Source organism: Ornithodoros turicata, chromosome 9 (assembly GCF_037126465.1).
Source record: "Ornithodoros turicata isolate Travis chromosome 9, ASM3712646v1, whole genome shotgun sequence".
NCBI lineage: Eukaryota > Metazoa > Arthropoda > Arachnida > Ixodida > Argasidae > Ornithodoros > Ornithodoros turicata.
Genome location: NC_088209.1, coordinates 30685448 through 30709938, shown reverse-complemented (window position 1 = coordinate 30709938; position 24491 = coordinate 30685448). Strand labels below are relative to the sequence as shown.

The 24491-nt window shown below is 45.2% G+C and overlaps 4 protein-coding genes across 5 annotated transcripts in view; 2 read left to right on the top strand and 2 right to left on the bottom strand.

Annotated features, from left to right (window-relative positions):
- Positions 1-514: 514 nt before the first annotated feature.
- On the bottom strand, positions 515-14469 carry LOC135368611 (piwi-like protein 1). Its single transcript, XM_064602004.1, has 20 exons — positions 14304-14469; positions 13179-13301; positions 11877-12033; positions 11436-11559; positions 11232-11336; positions 10255-10459; positions 9958-10157; positions 8497-8610; positions 8238-8426; positions 7382-7466; positions 6230-6322; positions 5189-5329; positions 4980-5093; positions 4591-4779; positions 2919-3131; positions 2656-2850; positions 2355-2546; positions 1985-2052; positions 1673-1850; positions 515-809 (listed from the first exon to the last, which is right to left on the bottom strand). The coding sequence occupies exons 1-20, from the start codon at positions 14304-14306 to the stop codon at positions 723-725; spliced, it is 2775 nt and encodes a 924-aa protein (XP_064458074.1). The 5' UTR covers positions 14307-14469; the 3' UTR covers positions 515-722.
- A 205-nt stretch (positions 14470-14674) lies between these two features.
- On the top strand, positions 14675-16587 carry LOC135368613 (cytochrome c oxidase assembly protein COX18, mitochondrial-like). The gene is made up of 5 exons (XM_064602007.1): positions 14675-15339; positions 15435-15582; positions 15655-15779; positions 15926-16036; positions 16307-16587. Exons 1-5 carry the CDS (start codon positions 14878-14880, stop codon positions 16484-16486), a joined length of 1026 nt encoding a protein of 341 aa, XP_064458077.1. The 5' UTR covers positions 14675-14877; the 3' UTR covers positions 16487-16587.
- A 290-nt stretch (positions 16588-16877) lies between these two features.
- LOC135367880 (H/ACA ribonucleoprotein complex subunit 1-like) lies at positions 16878-20336 on the top strand. Its single transcript, XM_064600982.1, has 6 exons — positions 16878-16988; positions 17423-17706; positions 18415-18563; positions 18670-18729; positions 19630-19711; positions 20096-20336. Exons 2-6 carry the CDS (start codon positions 17427-17429, stop codon positions 20251-20253), a joined length of 729 nt encoding a protein of 242 aa, XP_064457052.1. The 5' UTR covers positions 16878-16988; positions 17423-17426; the 3' UTR covers positions 20254-20336.
- Positions 20337-20784: 448 nt separating this feature from the next.
- Positions 20785-24491, bottom strand: part of LOC135368606 (la-related protein 7-like) — a 175204-nt gene continuing 171497 nt past the window's right edge. For both annotated transcript variants that reach the window (XM_064601996.1, XM_064601997.1), the window contains 4 exons: positions 23041-23332; positions 22811-22961; positions 22601-22695; positions 20785-22289 (listed from right to left, as the gene is read on the bottom strand). In XM_064601996.1, the coding sequence (XP_064458066.1) occupies positions 22224-22289; positions 22601-22695; positions 22811-22961; positions 23041-23332 (604 nt within the window). In that variant the 3' untranslated portion in view covers positions 20785-22223. The remainder of the gene's footprint in view (positions 22290-22600; positions 22696-22810; positions 22962-23040; positions 23333-24491) is intronic.

Here is a 24491-nt window from a genome sequence, read left to right as displayed (position 1 = left end):
GGCACTGCACACTAGAAGGTTTTGATAGGGACTTTTTTGCAGAGCTCAGTTGCTCTTCGCAATGCCACCATTTGCAAAGTTTGGACTACGGGGTTCATACATTTCACATTATATAAGATTGCACCATGATGCTCATTCACTTTGGAAGTTATTAGAATTGAATCACACTCGGAGCTTTTTATGTAGAAAACACAATACTCTACGTGCGTTAAGCAATTGCCCTAAGCAGCATGCAAACACTGGAAAAACCTTCATAGCCATACACTGCATTGTTAGCTTCCAGGACACAAGGAGCTGCCCTTGTCATGGACTGTTAGAGGTACGTACCGGTGACCGAGTTGTGTGGGTAAAGTTTTCCCGACGAATTATATGTACAATGTTTCTCCAACCCTCGACACTCCACAAATCTGTCAAACTAACCCTTTTTGTATCACATAACAGAACTTCTCGCAGTATTTCCTGCTGTCGACGCAGACGTACGGTGTACACAGTCGTTTCAGTGAACAGCCGGTGATTTTTATGGAGGAGCATTAACAAAAAACGTGTTTTATTGCCAGTATGTACAGATGAAAATGGGTCTCTCATGTAAGTCACACTTTTGTGAGTGAATAAATGATCCAGGACAGCAACTCGCTCACGAAAAACACAAACGTTGCACAATGACGCTGACTTTTGCAACGACCACAAAAAAGTCTCCCTAAAGGTGAACACAGATGAGCCTCCTAGAGGTAAAAGAGGCGATCCGAGAGCAGTGAGGAAGGCTCCCGGTGAATGTTGTCACCCACTAGGTATGCAAGCTTGTGTGCGTACTGTGAAGGATGCACAATATACAGATTATTTTGCAGCCGCTTGACTCATGTCTCAGATGTTGCTCACCAGCATGTGCCAAAGCGAAACTTACAGCAGTAATGCAACACTCTACAGATCTATTTCCGATTATGGTACGATGTTCTCTCTCTACATAGCGGCGTTATACAAGAATTTGCGGGGTGCAGAAGGGACGTTTGACCCTGTCCAAGCTCTCTGTTTTTCATGCAACGTCAAGTGTCATGCGCTATGACGTGACAAATGATGGGAACATGGTAAAAGGGGCACATGGACATTCACAAGGATGACAGCATGCTCACACACTGTAGATTGAAAATGCTGCTGCAATGTATTATCAAGTGTATCGCCGATAATCTGTTTCAGGGACTAAGTATCACACTGAATGTTGCAATATTTTTTAGCTTCTGCAAAAATTGGCTTTGATTGGGGATCGCATGTTACATAGCTGCTCCTTGCTTCATGTTTAATTTTCGTGTGCATTAAAACATGACCCGATTCTTACTAGATGCTCAAAAGCTTCATGAGCCAACTTTTTGTGAGCAAATATGATATGATTACAGCAAGTACAACCCATATCGATACACAATCCCTTTCACCAAGTAGCTCGGTGCACTCAGCTCGTATCGCTGACACCTGCCATCGGCCCGTCAAACGCACCCGGCTGCATTACCATTTTACAGACCTAGAGAAGCAATTTCTCTGGGCAGTGAAATGGAAATTGAAGAGGGGAAAAGAAGAAAGTTGGTCCCAGTCTGACCCCACTTTGCAACTGCACATATGAATCGCAAAACAAACGCTGACCACAGATATCATACCACCAGTATTCCACCATGATTGCTCTCACCTGACAAGGGGCAGGGACCCTTACTGTTCCTGGCCAGTTGTAGTACAGATGGGTAAGCTTGTAGGACAAGCGCTGCATCTGGTCTGGTGAAAGCTCTGTAGTATTCCGAACAACTACATAGTGAGTTGGGGTCACTGTTCCCTGCCTGACCTTCTGGGAAACGAGGAAGAAGTCGTACCTGCAACCACAAGGCGGGAGCAATGAGTTCTGTTTCTCTATAGCATCACTGTAAGACAGCCTTCCTCAATAAGCACAAATGCAATTTTAAGTAGTCACGAATATATTTTAAAAAAATTAAAGATCCATCCTTACCATTCCCTGCGAGTGACTGTGTGATCAACAACTGTGCCCGGCATTGGGTTGTCAAGCTCTCCGCGGTTCTGCAGAAGAAGGTTGTCATAACTCACAACCCGCACAGTGTACGGTCTCATAATGGAACTGAAGAGGCTGATTTAGGAACACGAACAGGAAGTACGAAAATGGATATGCCAGATCAAGCATACAATAGCTCCTGGTAGTGCTTGTTGGTGCATAGAGCCTTGTGTTTTAGCGTTAATCACGGTAAAACCCACTTAACACAATATCGAGTCAGCAGGTCCTGGCATGGCAACAGGCATTCAGAATACATTTACACAGCAGTAGAAACTAAAAAGTAGACCAGAGAAATGAGACAGACACCAACCACTTTGGCAAATATGCGCGTGTTGATGCGTTTCTGCACCACCACGACTGCCACCTTTGGGCTGTAGTCGGGGCTGATGTTCACAAACGACTGTATCAGCTGATCCACTTCAAATTCGCTCACGTAGCTGAGCTGACCGTCACCCACCCCATCACGGAAAAAGAAAATCCGGTCGGGTCGCTTGTGGTTGACCTGTTTCAAGGGAAGACTTAGTTAAAAATATCACACTTGAGATGGTGTAACTATATGTCAACTAGTCTTAAGCGCAGCACAAGCGAAGGGTATACAAAGTTATACATACTTCGTAGTACTTAACAATAGCTTCAAGCATAGAGATCTTTAGGCAGTTGACAAGTTCCTTCCCTTTGTCCTGGAATGAGCATTTGCTGAACCATCGCGTCAGAGGCTGGTTCAGACTCGCCACAAACCCCAACACTGATCTGTTGGCCTTTGTGGTGTCGTGGTACACATCCACACCGATAACCATCACGTTGGTCTGCAAAAAGGACAATCCAATTGTACGACTGCACCGATGACTGGGCACGAATTCTCGAAACTTCGTACCATTGGCACCTCCACAGCCCACAGCTCTCCACCGAGCTTGCAGTTTATCTGCAAAGCTATCTTTTGCACCACGCTCCTCAGTTTGTCCGGCTTCCCAATAGTGTTGGAAATTATAACCTGCGACGGCACGGGCATGTCCACACAGCAGAGGCGCTTCACAGCGCTGTAGCGGTCATCTCGACTAGTGGGGAAGATGCACACCACAACTTGCGTCTGCAGAAGATACACACAATTTGCCGTTAAGTGCACCAAATTTCCTGAACCTTGTCTAGAAAATCTGCTGACCTTTAGCAAGCAGGTTGCCAGAGGCTCGCACGCGCGTGTAAGAATCCCCGTACCGTCTAAGATAGCACATAAAAAGCAGCAAATATTCGAAGTACCGTATTTGCTCACATATTTTGCGCCATCACAGAATTTGCACACCCATAGTTTAGCACTAAAAAATGACAAGAAAACAAAAATCGCGTAATTTGCGCACCCACGTTTTCACGCGCGTCTCAGCGACCGTGGGCGATTGCTTTTCGCAATGCTGTTAGTGCTACCGAAGTTATTGCGGTGCTTTTGTTTAATTTGCGCACACCTTCGGGTGATGGTCCACTGACGCTATGGGCGATACTGTCACTCGAACTACAAAGTGTGGAAAGAAACGCTGGACAAGCACACTAGGGCAAGCCTTACAACAAATAAGCCTTAATAAAGCTGGCAAACATAGCGTGCTTTCGGTTGTCAAGTGCGACTAGCGGCACCTTTCAGCAGCGTCTCGACGCATTTCACCGGTATACGAGCAGTAATGAGCTGGCACTTTGCCTCCCGAGTGTCTGTGGTTGCGCGGTATTTGGGTACTTCTTTCGTGCTTGCACAATGCAGTGATAACGTCAATATCAGCTCTACCAAGAGCCTGTCAATCTGAGACTGTCAAATCAACACTGGGCTGTAACATCAAGCATGAGTTCTGTGTGGCGTTTCTTCATGAAGCTCTCTCCCTCGGAGGCAATATGAGACACGTGTAATGCCCGAATGAAAACTCCGTGCATGACAACTCCATTAAGCAACCACCTCAAGAAGCGTCGGAGCCGGTACGAGGAGATGGAGGGTGGAAAAGCAGGTAAAGGATGCCAAAGGGGTCAGCATCAAAAGTCTTTGCAAAACAAAGCCAACAACGAAAAGTAACAACTAACAACAGGAATGTTCAGGTTCAGCCTGAACCCCAGCAATGCACCACCATCACTTGTGCATTGTGCAAGGCCGAGCAACAGCATGCGTGGGACAGGCCTGTTGACTGCCAGACACATGTAACATGAACATAGCAGGAGCAGGCAAGCTAGCTGGTGTTGAATTGATATTAACATTGCCTTGAGTTTGAGGGGAAAAAACACAGGACGAACACACTATCTGTTCATCTCGTCCTGTGTTCGTCCTGTGTTTTTTCCCCTCAAACTCAAGGCAATTTTAATATCAACATGTAACATGTCTTGTCAAGCTCTTGGCTGGGAGCCTGTAGTGCAACTGTTCTCCCTTGTGGGTTCGAATGCAGTCCCTTCGTGCTCAATTCTGTTGCACTGTCTTTCCTTTCATACAAGATTTTGTTGCTGTGCAGCAAACAAGGGTGCTCATTCTAGCTCGACCAGTCTCGCTATTAGAGCATATGTATTGTGTGCATGCATGTACATACCCTTTGGCTGAGAACATCTTTGATGGCCCTTAAGTAACTGTCTGTACTATCACTCGGAAGCTCCTTAGTGAGGGGTTGCTGGACTTGAATTCCCATGGACGGGCAGATGCGAGACATCATTTCCATGAATCCCTTGGCACGCTGGGTGTCCCTCTTGGAGAATATAACTACCCAACTCTCCAGGTTCACCTATATGAGTAAATGCACGACACTGTAACAGCCATTGCTGCACTTTTGCTCCTGGCATTTCAGGATGTGAACCGCAATTTTCGGTGTTCTGACAACAGCGATAAAGTTGTGCAGAACACAATCTTAATCTTAACTAAGATAAACCTTTCTCCTTGTCAGCATAACAGCAATACAAAATACAGTAGACATGCAGTACTTACCGCGCGTATGACAGAGTCTTGTGACAACAGACGTCCCCAGTCAGCAGTGCCTTTATGGAAGTAGCTCTTCGACTTCATCATTATTTTCTCCTCTTGGAGAATTCTGCCGTCCAGCTAGAAAGAAATGAGAGAGAGAGAGAGAGAGAGCAATTGCTTTACAACTACACTGGAACATGTTGACGGGATACAGGTGATGGCACGTGGCTTACCGTGACAGCGCTGTTGTACAGCTTGACACCCCAGTCTCCGAGGACTTTCATTGCTTCCGGGCAATCATTGACACGTTTCACAAACTGCATGAGAGCATGCTGGCGCTGCGTTGGATTTACCCGTGTGTGACCTGCAATGTCCTGTGACCAAGAGCAGCAAAGTAAGTATTTCTTCTGTCACAATTTTTGAAAAAAAAAAAAAAAAAATTGAGATCAGCTCACTTGCTGCAGTAACTTGCAAAACCAAAATGCAGTGCAATGCCGTGCTTCACCAGATTTCGCTTCTGCTTGGAAGCGCACAGCCGCGTGTCGGAGGGAGAGCGACTATTATTTATTAAGCGTTAAGTTTCCTTATGAGCAGGGTTCTCCGCGATTATAATTTGAGACGCCCCGAAACACGGCATATACTTAAAAAAAAATTACAGTGGTACAAGATTGAATGGGCTTATAACATGACAAAATACCAGGCCAACTGATCTTTGTCACATATCTCCACCCAATCTTGTAATACCTTTGAAAATATAATCACTTCTGCCCGAGGGAACTTGAGCAAGGGACGAATCACCAATGGTTAGAGCCTGAAGTTTTAGGGTTTTACCCGATTCTTCCGCGAATTTGCACCCCGAATTGAAGGTTCACCCTTTAGGGTGAAACCCGGGTTGGGTTGGACTTGACGTCAAAACGATATTCATAGTCACGGCTGAAGCAATCAACACAAGTACGTGTAACAGATTATTTTCTGCCCCAGAGATGTTTTGATGTTTGCATGTAAATAAATATTCTGGAAAGAATGAGCCTCTTGCACATCCACCATCATATTCCGGCGCGAACGTACGGCGAGGCGTGGCGAGGCGTAGCGAACCATGACGAGTCTCCGATACAGCTGCCAAAAATTTGCTGTAGTGGTATTTTCGTTAAAAAGGTGTTCGCTATAAAGGAGTTTGACTGTACATGTTGCGGAAAAATTTGAATTGATCTCCTAAGCCGGAGAATTTCCTAAGCCGGAGGCCGTAACAGTGGCGCCACATTCTCGGTGCTTACTTTCATGATCCTGTGGTCAGCCCGCATCTCGTCGGTGAGGCCAGTCAAGAGGCACAGTTCTGGCACCAAGCAGATTAGCCTTTGTTCCTCCGCCTGCATGACAGCATCTCGGAATTAGCAATAGCATTCTAGCACTGAAAACAAAGAAGCTGTGCAAAGCTGACTCCCTAAGGTGTTCTCCAGATTCTATTTCATCAAAATCTACACATCTAATAATCGTGTTGGCCAGTCACGCACCTGTATTTTCCAACACTATTGACAACTAGCATAGCACAGGGGTTCTCAAACTTTGACAGCCCAGGGAACCCTTTTGTGTTTGTTGGCATAGCAAGGAACCCCCCCCCACTGGCAACATAGGCCCTGTGCACATTCATACAGCTATTCCCTAAAATCCCACTACAAACACCCCATTGTGCATTCTTTTTGTGAAGCGTGGACCTGTACTTAATGTATTATTTGCGGAATAAACAGTAAAATTCACGCATCACTTCCTCGCGGAGCTTCCTCATTGCAGCCATGCGCGATGCGGAGTACGCTTGAAGACTTAACGTATGGTTATCGTTGTCTGCATTTGATAACAGTGGCAAATGGCAACTTAACCGTATTGGGACATTACATTTGACAACCCCTGAAGTAGCAGTTGAAGTTGATACACAAAAGATTTGCAAGCTGGTTTTGACATCGGGCTATGCTATAAATCGGGCTATAAATTGTTAATGCTTTAAATGAAACTGACTGAAGCGTGGGGAAACCAAGTCCTTGCCAGGTATCGTCCAGTTACCAGATAATCATGTTTTCCAATGGAGGCGCACAGAAATGTTGTGAAGCAATACGTTACGACAGTGGGAAAGGGTTTAGTTTTTGAAAACCATGTGACAGAGTGTCTGTCCAATTACAAGGCAGCAATAAGGGGGTATTCATAGACAGACATGGGCCCACAAAGAAACCGTGTGCGCCTCAACCTCGAAATACCCTCCTTATTTGGGAGAGGGACCAATCAGGTCACTCCACGCCCAATAGGGATAGAGAGAAACTGGGGAGTGGTGTGAACAGCTGACATGCTTGCATAGTGTATCGGATTAACATCTTCCCTTAACGCATTATGCTGTACGATGCTGAAGTAAAAAAACAGGATGTGCATCCATAGCTAACCTGTGCCTCAACTCCCTTCCGTTCTTTTGGCCGGTGAATAAGAAGGGGCTGTGCTGTATCACTGATCTGGATGTTGTACATTTTCCTAGGGGCATTAAAGAACAGTGTTATGGCAACAAAGATGGTGCAACAATCCAAAGTTGAAATACAACCAGTCCCCAGCTAAATAAAAGCTAGAAATTTGGTTTTCATTCTCTAGGAGCCCAGACTTTTAGGTGAACATGCATGTGCACAATCTGCGCTGCACATCTTAAAGTAAAATCAATGTGCCACATGAGCTTAATCGCTGGTTACCCAGTTTGTGTATCGGGCTCTAAGAAGGAAAGCGGATGCAGAATACTCCACCTGTATGTATTGAACAGGCACTTCAAATAAATTTATGTGCACAACAGTAGAACCTCTTTATAGTAACTCCTCTTGTAGTGAAACTCTGCTTATAATAAACGAGAACTGCGGTCCCGATAGAATCCCATACATTCAATGGCACACCTGATATAATAAAACTCCTGATATAGTAAAATTTCATCATGGTCCCAGAGAGTTTACTACAAAGGGGTTCTACTGTATTTAAGTTCCGATTTACTGGCCGTTTTCCCCTATTGAAATATACGTGTGACTTTGATGGGATTAGAGCACCAGTTCATATTAAATTTCAAATTAACTGGATTGCACTGGAACTTCCACCACATTAAATTTTAGTTCCGCTTACAAAGCTTATCAGGTAACTAATAAGACACATCCAAGGTGTCTGTGATCTGACAGCATATATGATACGATACCTTAATGCAATACTTAAAAATCATCTCTAGCTCGAGGATTCTACAGCAACAACTCCACGATGTGATCTGGACATTACTTGTAGTAATCCATGTAAGTGATCTCCTCTCCATTCCGTGCACTAAAAGATGACGTTGGCTTGAGGTCCCAACTGATATCATCGATGCGGTATGTCTTGTTATTGTAGCGTGTCATCACTATGCTTCCTACAAGTGCCTGAACAGCCTTTGTTTTGTAGTCCTTTGGTGCTGCATTGTAGATTTCGAACCTACAATAAGTCACACGTGAGTCACAGTTGAGGAGGCTGCATCGAGGGAAAGTAAAAAAGATGAACGTACAGTATATCTCGTGCTGTTATGGTGCGGAGTACGCGGAACGAAGCATCGCAGTTAAGCAACAGGCCACCTTCATATTCTCCAACAGACTGTATGTAGCCTGGCCAAACTTCCAACCTAAGGAGCAACAAATGTTTTTAGTCATCACGAAAGGAGATAACTTGACCTCAAATTGACCAACCATCGATTGATCAAGCTAAATCGGAGCCGTCCTGACGTGAACTATGTACTGCCTGGGGCATGAGTATGTGAAGCGTGAAATTTTCGCTGATGAAATTTCGAGATATCCAAACTTGGTCTCGAAAACCTTTCGAGATAAGCATCAGTGAACACACGGCAAGTACTATAGGAGACAATTCCACGACTCAAGAAACCTTAGACTTAACTGATATTATTTATATATATCCGACTTTGAGGTAACTCTTTCCTTACCTGCCCACAGAGCGTTGATCACCAGTGAGCAACAGTTTGCGAGCCGCGCTACGCAGCCTCCAGAGCACATATGGACAAGCGGCGACATTTGGTGGATACTCTAAACACTACAGATTCAGTTTTAGTTTTGTTTTAAACTTGTCCTCATGGTAGCGATTTGTGAAACTGGCTCTGCGCCAAAGAGGCGGCATGGAGATTTTGTCATTGTCACAGCAGCATTTTCCTGCAGCGCACCTCATTCGCAAGTGCGCAATACTCACACTTTAAACATATTTGGGATCTGTTTAATTTATTAGAACGCAAACAATGACTCTGAAGATGTCGGATAACCGGATTTTTGTCCCGAATATAAGGATACGTAGAACTTGCACTGGTGCTGTTCTTCTTGCCTCGAAACTAACCAGAAAATAACGGAAAAGCAGTGACACAGCAAAATGTGGTACAAGAACAGGAAAGCTGAGCATGAAACTGACATCTTTTCTGGAAATTAGGATGTTCATTCCTGTTTTACTCCTTCAAGCAACTCCATCACACAATGGCATGTACTGCATGAGTGTCAGCGTTTTTTTCCACAACTCAATAACTTCTTGACCAAAAGCGTTGATATTTTCAGACATTATTTCTGACAAAATTTCCCATATTTTATATATTTTGGAACTTCAAGGTTGACATTTTTGTTCAAGATACAAGTGTATCCTCACGAGTTCTTTCTTAAATTTTTTTTGTCCCCAAATTAATTTTGGGGAATACGTGGACAGCTGGTTTTCTAAAACCTATATCATTCGATAGGACATTCATTTAGCTACAATTTCTTCTGTCGCAACCTATTCTGAAGCGATACTGTCAGCCACAAAAACCATACTTGTTGAACCACCCAAAAATGGTCGTTTTTGCCGCTGAAAGGGAAGAGCAACGAGGTTCAACTGTATGTGCATCTAATGCTCAAAATGCGTTTCTCTGCTCTCGCAAAAATTAACGTAATTAAAAATAAAGAAAAAATGCAGTGCTTGTTGCTATCTCCTGGTTACTTGCCTGTGCTGTGGTATCGGAATCCTTCCCTTGTGATCAAAATAATTACGCCCAATTTGTGTCAGCTGCAGGCAAAGCAGCACCTTCTTGAAGAGTACATTGTAGAGGTGTACACACTGGCTCGGAGGTGTTTTCTTTACAAACTTTATGTGCACCATCACAGCGCTGCCATCTGAACGTAGCTGCGACCCTATGCTCGTAACCTGCACGAAAACACGAAAGGCGCGTGAGCGAACTCTCCAACACAATCACCAGGTGCGCCGTTAAGAAAAGTAAGCTGGGAGGGTCGAAGGTACTTACTTTGTTAGGCAACTTAACCGGGAGGTACAACTTCGCCCCGTCAAACACTTTTGTACGCCCTATCGCTTCCACCACTGGGTCACTACGGATGAGTTGGAAGCGCACGTTTTTGGAGTCCATCGGCGGGTTGAAGTCCACATGGTATTCGTACACTCCCATTCCAGGCATGGTCTCTAACCTCACATAGTTCACCTCTACTGGGACGCTGAAGCGGAAATAGCGGTCAAATCACGTTTTAGCTGCAACGGCATACTACCGCCCGACCGATTTTTCGGACTTGATGCAGCCACAAAATCAGTCCGAATTTTTAGACAAAGGCTTAAATCCGCAATGTTTTTTTTTTTTAAATTCGTTTGAGCACTCACACCGGCTCGAAATAGCTGTCGACACGAGTTTGCTTCGCGGCGCGGACACAGGATAATGCATCACGGCTAATTTCTGCTAGCATCGCCTTGTCGTGATACGCTTCCGCGAGCTCGTCTGATCATCTTCATTTGACGACGAGGTTCTGTCAGCTATCTTGAAGTTTTGAAATGCGTCTGAAACAAAGGGGCAACACACGCACAACTTTATAGGGTCGGTGCACTTCCCTCTGTGGCGCGGTCCGAAATATCGACTCCCAAAACGCACTGTAGCACGTTTGTTTTCCATGAAGAAGACCGAGAGACACGGACACAGAAGACGACACACGTAGGTTCTCAGTTGTTGTTCTCGTAGGTTCTCGTTTGTTTTGCCTCATGGAAGACAACAAGTCCGAAAAAAATAGGCATGCTCGGAGCGAAATGAGCACGAAAAAAACCGGGCAGTCTGTCCGAAATATTGGAAGCTGAAATACGTCGGCGCTCTATTGGGCGTTTGACGGTGCAAAAAAGTTTTGTCCCAAAAATTGGGAGGCCCAAATTTTTGAAGTCTGAAATATCGGTGGGCGAATGTACACCAAAGGTCTGGGCAGCGCACAGCAGCGAGGGTTTACTCACGGCTTTCCAGATTTGCCTCTAAACTCTTTCACGACTAACTGTTGCATCTCCTCAACCGGAGGCTCTGGTGATGCTCGTGAAGAAGCTGTCACAGAGGGAGCAGGCCTAGAATGGGTGGTGGTGGTGGTGGTCATGTTAAGATACAAATCCCCGAACCAAAATCATCTTTGATCCGCAAGTTATGATGTGCACTTCTCCACTCACGTTGTCGTAACAGACGATGTCGACCCGACTTCAGACGGTGGTCGAATTTGTGCCAAAATCCCCCGTCCAACAGGTGTGTGCGCAATGCTTCTGCCCAACGCAGTCAACAGGCCTCTTCCAGGGGCTGTGTCGTACATTTGTGTCACATTAGTGCCCTACCATTTGCAACATGACCCATGCACAAAAAGTAACTAAGTAACTAAAAGTAAGATTGCTAAAAACTGGGCCGTTCGGTTATCCATAGCAAAATCAGTCAAACCCCAGTGCCAGGGAACACAGAATATATGACACAACGTCCAAAACAAAACATATTTGTCTCAAAACGTTTATCGTGTGCCCAAACAATGTGTCCACATACGAGAATTGGTGTTTCATAACCCAAAATTTCTAAACAGTCTTTACAACTAAAACATCACCGCAGCATGCCCAAGAGAAACTTACCGACTTTTGTAGTACCAGAGTCACTGGACGCCGCAGATGAAGAGCGAGACTGTAACATAAGCTTTTCCAGGAGGGCACCTCTTCCAGCCACAGGAGGGAGGGTGGGGCTGGGTCTGCTCAACGGTGCCTCTGCAGTAGATGTGCTGGGTTGTTGTTGCTGCGCAAGACAAAATATTAAAGAAGACATATCTGGCAAAAAGCGAAGCAAAGTAAAATATTGAAATTGGTACAGCATGTGCAGACTTGTGCATAACGCGTTCCACCAAAAGAAAACACACATGCACAAAAGCTCCCAAGATAAGACCATGGGTATCTCGTGTATCAGGTAACCCTCCTGACCAACCATGGGGTGAGATATTGGGGTATCGGGTATCGCTAAGATAGACAGGAGTGTCCAGTACTCAAGATCCTCAACTGACGCGTACAAGATATAAACAACTAAATGCAAAGATCATTGCAAACGAAATGCAATCATTATTCCGATGAAATGCAAAGTTACACACCCTGCACCATTTCCAACGTCTTGAAAGGGATTTGAAGCTAGGAACAAGTCATTACCCGAGGCATGCGTGCCATAGTCATTGCTGCCGCTGTCCCTGTTCATGGTAATCGGCCCTCTTTCGCCGACTACTTTTCAGTGCAAAAAGTAACTACTACGTCACCACCTATGTCAAAATTATGTACGTCTTAACATGAGACCGTGAGCTAGGGAAAATCTAGGGGCACTGTGGGGACAACTAGAACAAGCAACGTTGTTCACAGAAGCCACAGCGTACGGTGTGGCGCCCCTTTTGCAGCCTATTCAAACATGGTACAGGTCCCAACAAAAGCTTACGGAACACGCGAATATATATTTTACCACTCGGTTACGACACCCTAGCGGCTTGCAGAAGCGGGCTTCTTCACTCGTTCAAAAGGGTAGAGGAGCGTGCCGACAGCGACACCAATTCAAACCACGATACGATCACATTCAAGTGATACCGAAACTACAGCAGTGTGTCACTACCAGCGCACCCACTCACCCCTCTGAACTAGTAAAGGAGCCCATCTCCGCTCGCCAGTAGAATGTCGCATGGAGGACCAAATGCCCCGTTCGAGTGTTCCAGAAACTTTTGTCAGGACCAGTACATAGCATGACTGTATTACATATGGTGTAATCTGACATGTAATGTAATCTGGTGGATCACTTTGGATGAGAATATAGGGCACCTGTTAGCATGTGATGCCAGATGATAGGTCTCCAATCTCTCAGCAAAAAATGGCAGCACTGAGAAAAGTACAACTCTGTGAGACATAACTTACTGCCGGTGCAGCGTCCCCAGAACCGTCTGAAGGTATTTCTCCAGGACGGCGCACTTGCTGAAGAGCTGCAAGGAGGCGAGCACCTCGGCCCCCCCGGCCACATGACTTGAATTCATTCTCCTCCTGTATCAAGAGTCATAGGGGGGTGAAACGGTATTCTACAGGGTGGGTGCAGAAAAACATGACCCACATTTAGGCACATAGCTTGTTGTCTACCTAACTAACAAACTTCCGGTGGCGCACGATTGTGCATTTACGCGTGCGAAACCTGCAGAAAAATTGTGGAAGCCATACTCAGCTTAAAAAATAAACGGAGCAACGAAGACGTCGGCCTCCGTGCATCAGAATAGGGCAACATGGTGGACGTAGGAGAGTTGTGTTCAAGTACCGCTAGGGGAGCTATCGGTGCATAAATCGAAACGATGTCCCACATAGATGCTCATCGGCGGTGCCTGCACATAACTCTCCTGAGACTGAAATTCACTACCATGCACCGTGATGACCGCCCTATTCTAATGCATGGAAGCCCATGTTTTCGCGCTCTGTTTATTTTTTTAGGCTGGGCATGGCTTCCAGAATTTTTTTGTAGCTTTCGCACGCATAAATACGCCATCGTACGCCACCGGAAGTTCCTCGAAGTAGACAACGAGTTACATGTAAAAATGCGGGTCACGTTTTTCTGCACATACCCTGTACAATATCAACTACGTCTAGGTAAAAGTGACCCCAATGTTAGTTTCGATTTTGAAGGCAGGTGCCGAGTTCAACAAATGGTGACTACATCAATCCGAGTTAGTAGTTTCAGATACACCGTACAAGACATCTATGCAGGAATTACGCAAGTTTACGGCTTCTTGCCACATTAAACATACGCCAGAAGTTTGGCGTCCGTGTTGGCACAGCATCGTGTTTTACATGCCTGCTCTTAAAACAGCAAACGAAGCCAATTTGGAATTCGCTCGGAGTGACTTGTGATGTCATTTGTAACACAAGGTAGTTACAAAAAGAAGTTGCAAACTATATTTGTGTATCACGTGTCTATATCTGACAGCGAATGGCAACATGAAAGAGGCGACGATGTTCAGCATGGTTTTTGCAACACGACTGTGCAACACGTGTACTTACCATGAGTATAAAACTGCCTTCGAGGCTGCCACTATTATACGAAGCACCGCGCACGCGTTTTTGTGACTGACATGCAAGAATCCCAAATGAACTCAACAAAAAACGCAAGCACGGAACAACTTTTGAAAACAAATGAAAGCAGGGGAGAGATGGGCTTGAACTTGACTTAGAACTAGCCACTGGCTGCGGCGGCGCTGTATGTCTACCATGCCGACGGCACAAAAATATTATAAACATGAACTCTATAATGGAATTGTGGTGTTCCTTGCGGAAAAATTATTTAACAGAAGTGTTTAGAATGCTTATAAAACTCTGAGGTGTCTATCAATTACCTCAACGAGCGCTCAAAAACTTTGACGGTACAAGTCAAAGCGGAAGCATTGCCGGTGGTTACTTGATCCATGGCGGGCGCCTTATATTGAATTAATTCCTGGAATTGCTGTTGTGTGATCAATGAGTTGTGCAGAGATTCATGTTAGAACGATACTGCAATAATACAACATAAATCTGTGCGGAGGCAAAAGCAACTACAGAAGCTGCAGCTGCATTTGCCTGTCCTTTGCATGTTGCAAAGATGTACAGAACAGTTACGTTTGACGGACTGTGTCAAGTGCGCAAGTGCGTGCACTTGCACCGGCAGTTTTCTGCTGTAACGTCAAGGAAGGCTTCGTGCTTGCTCAACCCTCCCGTCACGTCCAGCAACAGCAAGAATAATGTACACCGTCGGTTTTCTTTTGAGTCGTGGGCATTGGCTCTATCCCGCTCGGAGCCAGTGGCATTCGCACAACAGCTACTGGAATACGTTCACCTGACCACAGGAATGTCGTGGTGTCATACTATTATACTGACATCGCTAGCGCTACGAACAGTCACCACCTTTCCATTGGCAATTTACCAGAATCATGTCTTAGCTAGACTCAGGAACTTGAACCCTGAGATTGCAAAACTTGTGCCAGAGCTCAGGAATGAAACCAATCTTGCTGTCAAGATGTTCAAGCTCAGTGAGAAACGGGCAAAGCTCTTGTACAAGCACAGCGTAGGTTGGCCCCTGTGTTGTGTGAAGGGGTTTGTTGTGCTCATGTTTGGCACGTTGGCTTCAGAGTTTTCACACTCTTATGTCTCCTACTCTAGCTCAAGAAACAAATAAACAAGCTCATCATCAGAGATAACTGTCATCCTTTTAAATCTACAGTTGTTATGTTGGTCCAGATTCCAGTGTGGATCAGCTTCTCCGTTGCACTAAGAAACATGGCTTTTATGATGCCCTATCAGGATATGGGTATGTATTTCTATTTCCTGCCATAAAAGATACTGCACACCTATACAAATTTATTTTTCTTTTCTTTTTCAGCTGCTCAAGCCCTCTTTCTAGAGCTTTCTGTTGGAGGAGCACTATGGTTTACAAATCTGACTGTACCTGATCCACTCTTTATTATGCCAGTTCTTCTTGGAGCAGTCAACTTGCTTAATATTGAGGTAATAGCCTTTTCAGAGAAAATGGGATGTTGAATGGCAACACATTTTCTTAAGAATGGATAAGTGCCATGCTACCCAGCAGCTCATAGGTTAACTTACTGCACAGGAATATGCTTTCTGCAACTTGTGATCTTCCTTTGTCACAGATGAATGCTCTGAAGAGAGCAGGGAACATAACAAGATATGCCAAGGTGGTTACCAATGTTTTCAGAGTTTTGTCCCTGGTCATGATTCCCATTGCCTCTATGATGCCCTCGGTAAGTGTGAAAAAGGTTTCTATTACATATTTTGTGAGTCTAAATACACACGCTGCCTTCTCGAGAAATTTTGTCTTTTTGATTTTGGCGACGTATTCCCAAGTTTGGCCAAGACAGATGCCCAGAACACAGAATGAACTTGTGCTGTCCGTTTCTGTGTTCTGTACATTTGCCGTTCCCTCAGACTCGGGAAGAAGTTGCCAACATCAAGACCAGCTTGCTTGCATTGTTATATATTGTTGCATTGCACGTTACATTTTTCTTTTGCAGGATGTTGCACTGTACTGGCTGTGCTCAAGTGGTTTTGCCCTGGGACAGAATGTTGCCCTGACATCTCCGTCATTTAGACGTTTCTGTAGAATTCCAGTGGTTGCAGGAGAAAGCCAGACACCTTTCCAAGACATTTGTCAGAATCTCAAGAAACGTTTGAGATTGAAGGCTGTTACATAGTCCTTTTGTTAGTTGTATGCCTCCTTATGTAGAGGTGTGTGCTATGCATACAGATTTAGTCCATCCAATAGCTACTCTCACAATAAAGTTGTACATAGAGACTGCGGCGATTTGACTTTGATAACGAGCTAGAGCTACTCATGCAGGAAACCCGACAATAACAAAACCGGAATCGAACTGTCCGCCATTGCGAAACCGAACAATTGAAGGCGTAGTTTCGTAGGAATTGCTGGCTGCTGCACCCACATGTGCGTGTACAATGATTGTTCAAATCTTTGTATCTAAATTTATCAGCTGTATAATCCTAGTTGTACGCGAAGTTGGCCAAAAGGAACGACTGAGGTTCCCTAGAAAAACGCGTGCGTTCCCAAACGGCGGCAGTAGCAATAGCATTCCTGTCTGGCAACTAAGGGCGCTGTGAGTTGGGCCGGCACGTGTCCGTGTGTTTAAAGTTTGAGAGGATTTACGTAACTTATAGTTTAAGAAACAGATTAACAGAAAGGTAAGCACCACACACTGAATCTGTCAAAAGATACACGGGTACTGTTTCTTCAGACAATACCTCGTGTGCCTGTTAATTATCATTATGCTATACCGGCACAGCAGAATCGGTATCCCCACTTGGTCTGATAGAATAACAAAATGACAAAGCATTTTTATTGGCTTCTTGACAGCTGTCTAACGTTTCATATACACAACGTAACCTTGCGGTTGGTAATCAGTGGTAATCGAATCCCGAATCCAAATATCGACGGACTCCAAGGAGGACGAACTTTGGAGTGGATGAGGTAATTAAATATATAGTGACAACATCTTTTTCGGTCAACTTCCCTCAAACGACTCAAGCTAAAGTTCTCTCGAGACTGCATTTAACCAAAACCGTGCTAGATAATGTAATGAGAAACACAATTTGTACTCTGTCTTCCTTCCTTCCAGAACCATGAGCAGAGGGGGCTTCGGCGGAGGTGGAAACTATGGTGGGGGTGGAGGCTTCAGAGGCCGAGGGTATGGTGGTGGTGGTGACCGAGGGGGCCGAGGCGGCGGTTGGGGAAGGGGAGGTGGTGATGGAGGCTACGGAGGTAGAGGTAGTAATGGAGGCTATGGAGGTAGAGGTGGTGGTGGCGGCTACGGGGGAGGAAGAGGAGGAGGAGGTTTCCGAGGTGGCAGAGGACGAGGGGGATACGGTGGGTACGACCAGGGTCCACCGGAGGAAGTAGTTGGTAAGTTTTTTATGCACATGTATTATCCCTGTCAGACAGGCACATTTAAGGCCTCAAAATGCTAAGGCCATAAACAAAACCTGAGAGTGAAGTCACGCCAGATATCAGCGACAGGGCCTTCGAGGAGAAACTGAGATACAAAAGCTACAGAGCTCCCGAAACTCTGTAGCCTCCAAACTGCCTACTTTGGAATGTAGGAAGAAACCAGGGCCTGCTTGCATGAACATTGAGGAGATTCCTTAGTGATGTCCGCAGTAGGTTCTGCAGTTCTTCGGGCACGCTCTACCGTCCTCATGGCTGCTCGTGTATAAGGCACTGCCACAGCTACTGAGGATGCCGCTGAAAAATGTCCTCAAGGTTTGTGCAAGCGGACTCGGATACTCTCGACACCAGATGTAATTGCCCATGCATGCTTGTTGTCTTTGCAGGGAAAACGGCACTTTACAGTGCACTGTTTAGCAATCAGCTTAAAATTTTAACGTTTGACAACGAAAAGCTTCGTCGACGGAAGCGGAGGCTAGAGCCTTCAAAGCATATCAGGAGGAACTACCAGGAATCACAGACTCCAAAAACCGCTGTCAATGGTCCTGTTATTCTGTAACATTTGAGGCCTTAGGTTGTGCTGTCTGACTAGGGTACATGCAAGATTAGCAAATAGAAAGCTTCCTCAATTGGTTTTTGTACCCAACTTCCTTTGTACCCCCACAGAATTTGCCTTCTTCAGCCACCCATGTCAAGATGACCTGGTTTGCAAAGTGACGGAAGAAAGGGTTCCGTTCTTCAACGCCCCACTCTATTTGCAAAACAAGCAGCAGATTGGGAAAGTGGACGAGATTTTTGGTCCTATTAAGGACTATGTATCCTTACGAGAATATGTTTCTTTTATATTTGCTATTCCGCTGTCATGTAATTACAGTACTCATTCATCTCTACCAGTTATGTTGCCCTTGATGTACATTTTAGTTTGTGTCCGTAAAGCTTCAGGATGAAGTCAAAGTTCACTCGTTCAGTGAGAAACAAAAGGTGAGCAAGAGAAAAACTCAAACTTTGAAAAACACATTTCCGGTCTTCTGTAACAATAGACCTTTTGAGAAAAGCCAGCACCACCTGTGGCACGCGAGGTATCATGGGAAATTGGAGCGCCAGTCAGGAGACGCCATGCAGAAGTTTCTCTGGTTGCATTTCTGTGTGGAACGTGATCATTTGCTGCGATTATTGTGTTCTGTGTTAGAACTTACCAGTTGTAACGGACATGGAAGAGATAGCGAGGGCTCTCAAGAGCAAGCCATGCACTCTTGGTATGCCTTGAACTCTCAAAAGAGAGCAGCAGTGCACAACATTGTTCACAAAGTAAAACAATCGCTAAATGTATCACATCCCACGTGGTCCGTCAGGATGCAAAAAAAAGCAGACAGCGTCTCTCAAACAACCCAAGACTGCTTGCGCCGCTCACTAGGGGGCACAGGTGCTTTTTTCTGGAAAGGTCCATTCCAATACAGACAGTATATAGATAGGGCCTGACTTTTTAGGGTTAAACCCGTATCTGCCCGATATTTACCCCCCGAACGAAATCTGTAAAATTCGGGTTTAACCCGAATCTACCCGAAAACATCCGGGTCGCGTGGCACACTCATAAGCGTGCATTAAAATAAACTTTGATAACATTGCTAAACATTAGTTCCATGTTAAGACAAATTTTTATTAAACAAAAAAAATCACCCGAATACACCCGAATTCCTGACGACAGAATATGCCGTAACGGGATTTAACCCGAATACACCCGAATTTTCAAATCAAAAATATCACCCGATATTTACCCCCCGAATTTGGCCAAAAATAAAACCCGAAAAAGTCAGGCCCTATATATAGATTTGTAAGACAACATGGATGTGCTTTCTCACTTCTCTGTCTTCTCAATTTCAGTTTTACATTGACCCAAACAAGCTAATGCCCTTGCAGAGGTTTCTGCCCGGTAACCAAAACAGAGCTGGCAGACGAGGTGGCGGTACGTTGGTCGTTTGCTTTTTCTCTGCCGTACTGTAGCATGATTGTATGAAAGCTACTGCCCCGCGAATGAGATATTGGTTAAGTCCAAGCCCCGGTTAAATTGGTAATAATAAATAATAATAAAGTAATTGGTACTGCTGCGGAATTCAGGATTTGCCGGAGCAGAAAAAGAAGGGCCTTAATTATGGCCCAAAATCACTGCATGAAGAAGCGTTCCATACCATACCAAATGTCACCTTTTTATGTAGCGGGGCAGTGGCTTCAACCTTCCGCGACAACCAGAGTACTAATCAGTACATGGTGTACGCTTCATATCTAAGAGGCCACAGAATTAGTGCTTGGTGTTGTAGGGGCAAAGTAAAATTATTACTTTGTGTTCCAGGTGGCAGAGGCCGCGGTGGTGGCGGAAGAGGCAGAGGATTTGGAGGCCGCGGAGGCGGATTTGGTGGCAGAGGTGGTGGATTTGGAGGCAGAGGAGGGTTCAGGGGACGGGGAGGTGGCGGCGGCGGATTTCGAGGACGAGGACGATCATTCCGTTAAACTTCACAACATAAATGCTGCCTCACGACCCATGTACAAAGTTTCTCATCTGTTTCAGTGGAGTAAAGCATCTTTTATATTTAGGTAGACATAGTCATGTTTTTCAAACCTATAGTGCAAAGAATCCTTAATAGGTCTGACAGGTGCCACATATTGAGGATGCACATTGTTGTCTACCACAGCAAATGTCTCTCTCCCACACTTCGTTTGCGTATTGGGTAATTTGTAGGGTGTCAAACTAGAACACCAAACATTGTAGCGGATGAGTCAATTAAGCTTATAAGGACAAACACAACACAGACCTTGCAATGCCCAATTGCATACTGCCATCATTCAATTAGAACGCAAAAATGAAGTTATTTGTGGGCGTGCTCTTCTCTTCCCGAGCCATAATGAAGAACGATGTTTGAAGCCTTCATTGAACTGAAGGCACTGTAGTTGCACGATTCAAATGTGCCCTCAACAAAATCACCACAAAGGTTCGGTATATCCGTAACCTTTGGGATGTCGGGAACATGTGTATGAAATATCTCATTCCAAAACTGCGCAGATTTTATTCAAATGAATTTATTACAAAGCGAGAGGGTGCTGAAAGCAACACACTGCTGACATCATCCGGCATCGTTTCCCGGCACTACTTCATTTGACCTGCTCGTGTTTTGGAAGGATACAACCTTTTTCCAAGACGTACTCCCTTCTGTCCCATTGCAATCGACACTGTAATGGTCGGCTCAATAAGTTGCATGAGTGGTTGCGGCAAGAGATTTGCTACACGACGGAAACGGCAACTACATGGGATGTCCTTTTTTGTTTCCTTCAAAACGCAAGGGAGAATGCAGGTTTCGAAGCAGACGACAATGCTGGGTGACGTCACGGTATCCTCCTCCGGACGAACCGCCGTAGTATGGAGCTCTTCCCAGTTTGGTTTGCTATTATCATCATTTCTGAATTAATTACTCGCGTGGAGTGAATGCGAATGTTGTATTTAGTATCGAGATAGTGGTTTGTGTTCGGTATGATGGTCTCGTAATTTTTTTCAAATCCTCGCAAAGTCTCCCTTTAACTCCCCAAAACTATACCTAACTGGTTGCCGATTTTACATGGATAAAAATTTCAAGGCTGAATGCCACGTACCTCAGAAAACATATTCTAAGAAATGTGCAAAAATTATAGAACTAGGTTGGCTGACAAGGTCAAATTTTTTGTCACGAAATCCCCGCTTCACAGTGTCTGTTTTCGTCGCCATTTTGGGTGGCAGTATGGTGTCATGGCGACCCCCTTGGTAGAAAGCAAACCAATCAGAGGAGCGAAACTGTGATTGACAGGTCGAGCCTCTTTTTGTGACTCCTCCCAGTGGCCAGACTCCCTTTTAATATACGGCTCTGGGGTGCAGGGCATGCCAGCGACCTCTGGTGCGACATGCGCTGCGTGTACCGAGGTGCACGTGGATCATGGCGTCGATCCACGCACTCCTAGGGAACAAGCTGTTGCTATATGTGCTCGAAGGCGGATCAGAGATCAAAGCAGGACTGAATCCTCCCCGGTCTCCTTGAACTGAAACTGCTCCCCGGTCCTCCTGCCCTAAAACACCACAGGGCTCTACCCATACCCAAGGAAACGTTAACTACAGACCCTATTTATTGTCCACAAAACTGTTTGTTTTTACATCCCCATGATAGCAACTGTCCAATATGCCATTGCCCCTCTCAGACTGGAGCACCATTTGCAGCACTATTGGCCACCAGAGTAAACACCATATTGTTGAAGGAAGGATGTCTTTTTTTTTTTTTAACTTTACATTTCTGAAAACTGCATACGTTCCGCAATTTTGCGACACCACACAACTGCTTCAATGAGCACAGCACAACTGGCTGGGGTGCGAATGAAGTGTGATCATCACCTGTGTTTTGTATGGGATATGGTTTGCTTGAAATGAAGACTTGTCAAACTGTACACCACTGCGACGTGACTTATAGGTCCTCGAAATGTGTGTGTTTACTCTTCTTCTCCATCAATTTCTGTGCTTTAGCCATGACCTGAAATGCAATTGTGCGACCTAAATTACAAACAGGAACAAGACACAAGTTTCCTAACTGCTTCATCAACTCTAGCATCACATATCAATGGCTATCTGTAGCCTGCAATAAACCAGCTTTATCACAATACTGCAGCAATTGAGATCAATAACACAGACATTGAATAATCATGGAGCAGCTCATGCACCATTTCCATATAATGGAAACCTTCACATTTCCCTTCATCTTTCGTCCTGTAGGCATGGCACAGATGTCACCGAGAGACTGGGGCCAAGGAAACGCGACAAAACGAAGTTTTGTCGTGACCTTACCTTTTCAACTCCTCTTTTCTTTTGTTTCGTTTTCTGGCTACGTCTTGTTTTTCGGTCTTGATTTATTTTCTTCCAGTACTCTCGCTCTTCATCACCTTTTCAGGCAAGAAGAAAATTGTGCAGCAGTGCAGTCATGGACCAAAGAAAAGTCCACAAGATAAATGAAGGAAGTACATCACTGTACAACAGCGGAACAAGAAAAGCACTCACCAGACAACAATGCCAGCGATCCACAGAAGGACTGCTTCTCTGTTCTGATGAACTTTTTTGCACTGTCCTCATCGGGGCACCTAACGTACGCGACTGTATCTCCTTCCATTACGTCCACATACGACACATACGTCAAGTGCCGAAGGTTGTTCTGCGGAACAAAAGCACAGTTTCTAGTAGTGGAAGAGTTTAGCGCAATATTGCCCCGCAAAAACTCCTCCCTGACATACTTTGAACTCCACAGCACTGGTAATGGGCTTTTCCGCTGTCAGTTTCACAATTACGTTTGCCTGGAATTCCAGTGGAGGAACTGGCAGCTTTGTGTTTCCCTCGGGTTCCGTACTGACAACAGTAGCAGCAGAAGGGACGGGCGTGTCGTCTGCTGGACTTGCGCACGATGGAGAGGGCACGTTCCTCGGTGAGTGGTATGCATTGCTTGCTGGTAGAAGCGACCTCTTGATCTGCGCCATCGTCTGCTTCTGGAGCGCAAGGTACTTGTTGCGTAACCTCTTCCACTCCCACCTAAAACAGAGGCATGCTGGGATAGTCATTCCTGTGGAGCTGTAACCAGGGGCAACTGTGAGCGGGCAACTGTTCCCTCCCCCTGAAGTTGCCCAATACAGCTCAGCTACCAATGCACATACCTACAAACATGTTCCCCCCTGAGAAGTCGATTTCTGGGGACATTACTGCTCTTCAGCTCAGGCTCTGGGGGTCCATTTCATGTATTCATGCATAGAAATCGGACAGTGTGTCTGGTACCCTTCTTCATACGGTAGATCTTTACACAATTTGCATTCTGAATGAATTTCAATTACTGCAGGTAGTATTCTGCCATGTATGGGAAATCTCTTCACATGAGCTTACGGTATTCACTAATACTATCGCCACCCCACTGACACGAAGCACATTCTAAGCGTAAATACTTCCTAAGCAGATCCCTGTGTCTTCGTGTTTTAATGTTTCTGAAAATTGGGAGGCGAAAGTTGGGTTTTATTTCAGGAGCTGCAAAATAGGATAAAATTAAGCAATCTTGGTTGGAAAAGCAGATTTGTGGGTGGAACATAGGCACTTCTTGCATCTTAAACGTGATCCGCATGGCCCGAAAAGTGCCCAAATTCTTTCCGAACCGAATTCAGGACCAAACTTTTTTCGGAGAACAGAATTTTGGGCCCAATTTGGCCAAACCAGATTTCTCCTCCGAAATGGGAAGTGACGCCAACCGAAAAAGTAGAAGCATCCAATGGCTATTCAGCCGGAAGGAGAACCATGATGATGTAGCAACCAACAATGATGATGTAGCAATCGGGTCGACTGTTACCGTGTGTGCGACTTCTACCCCTATGAATACAGGGATTATCTCATTGAACTGGATGGATGAAAAGCGATGTCCCCCAAGGTCAGAAGCCTTCGGCCGAAATTCAGGGTGCATTTCGGTAGCATGCGGTGATGCACAGAAAAAAAGTTCGGTCCAGATTTCGGTTCGGACAGTTTTCGGACAGTTTTTCGTGCCATGCGGTTCAGCCTTAAGACGAACACGAGTGACTGTGCTAAAGATGCAGTGCCTAGCGCTGTCCAGTGCCCAAGGTGATTTTGCACTTTGGTTTAACCCTAAAATACAAGGCCCCATTCGTAATATTATAGGATGAATAGAGCCTGAAGTTTTACGGTTTAACCCTGT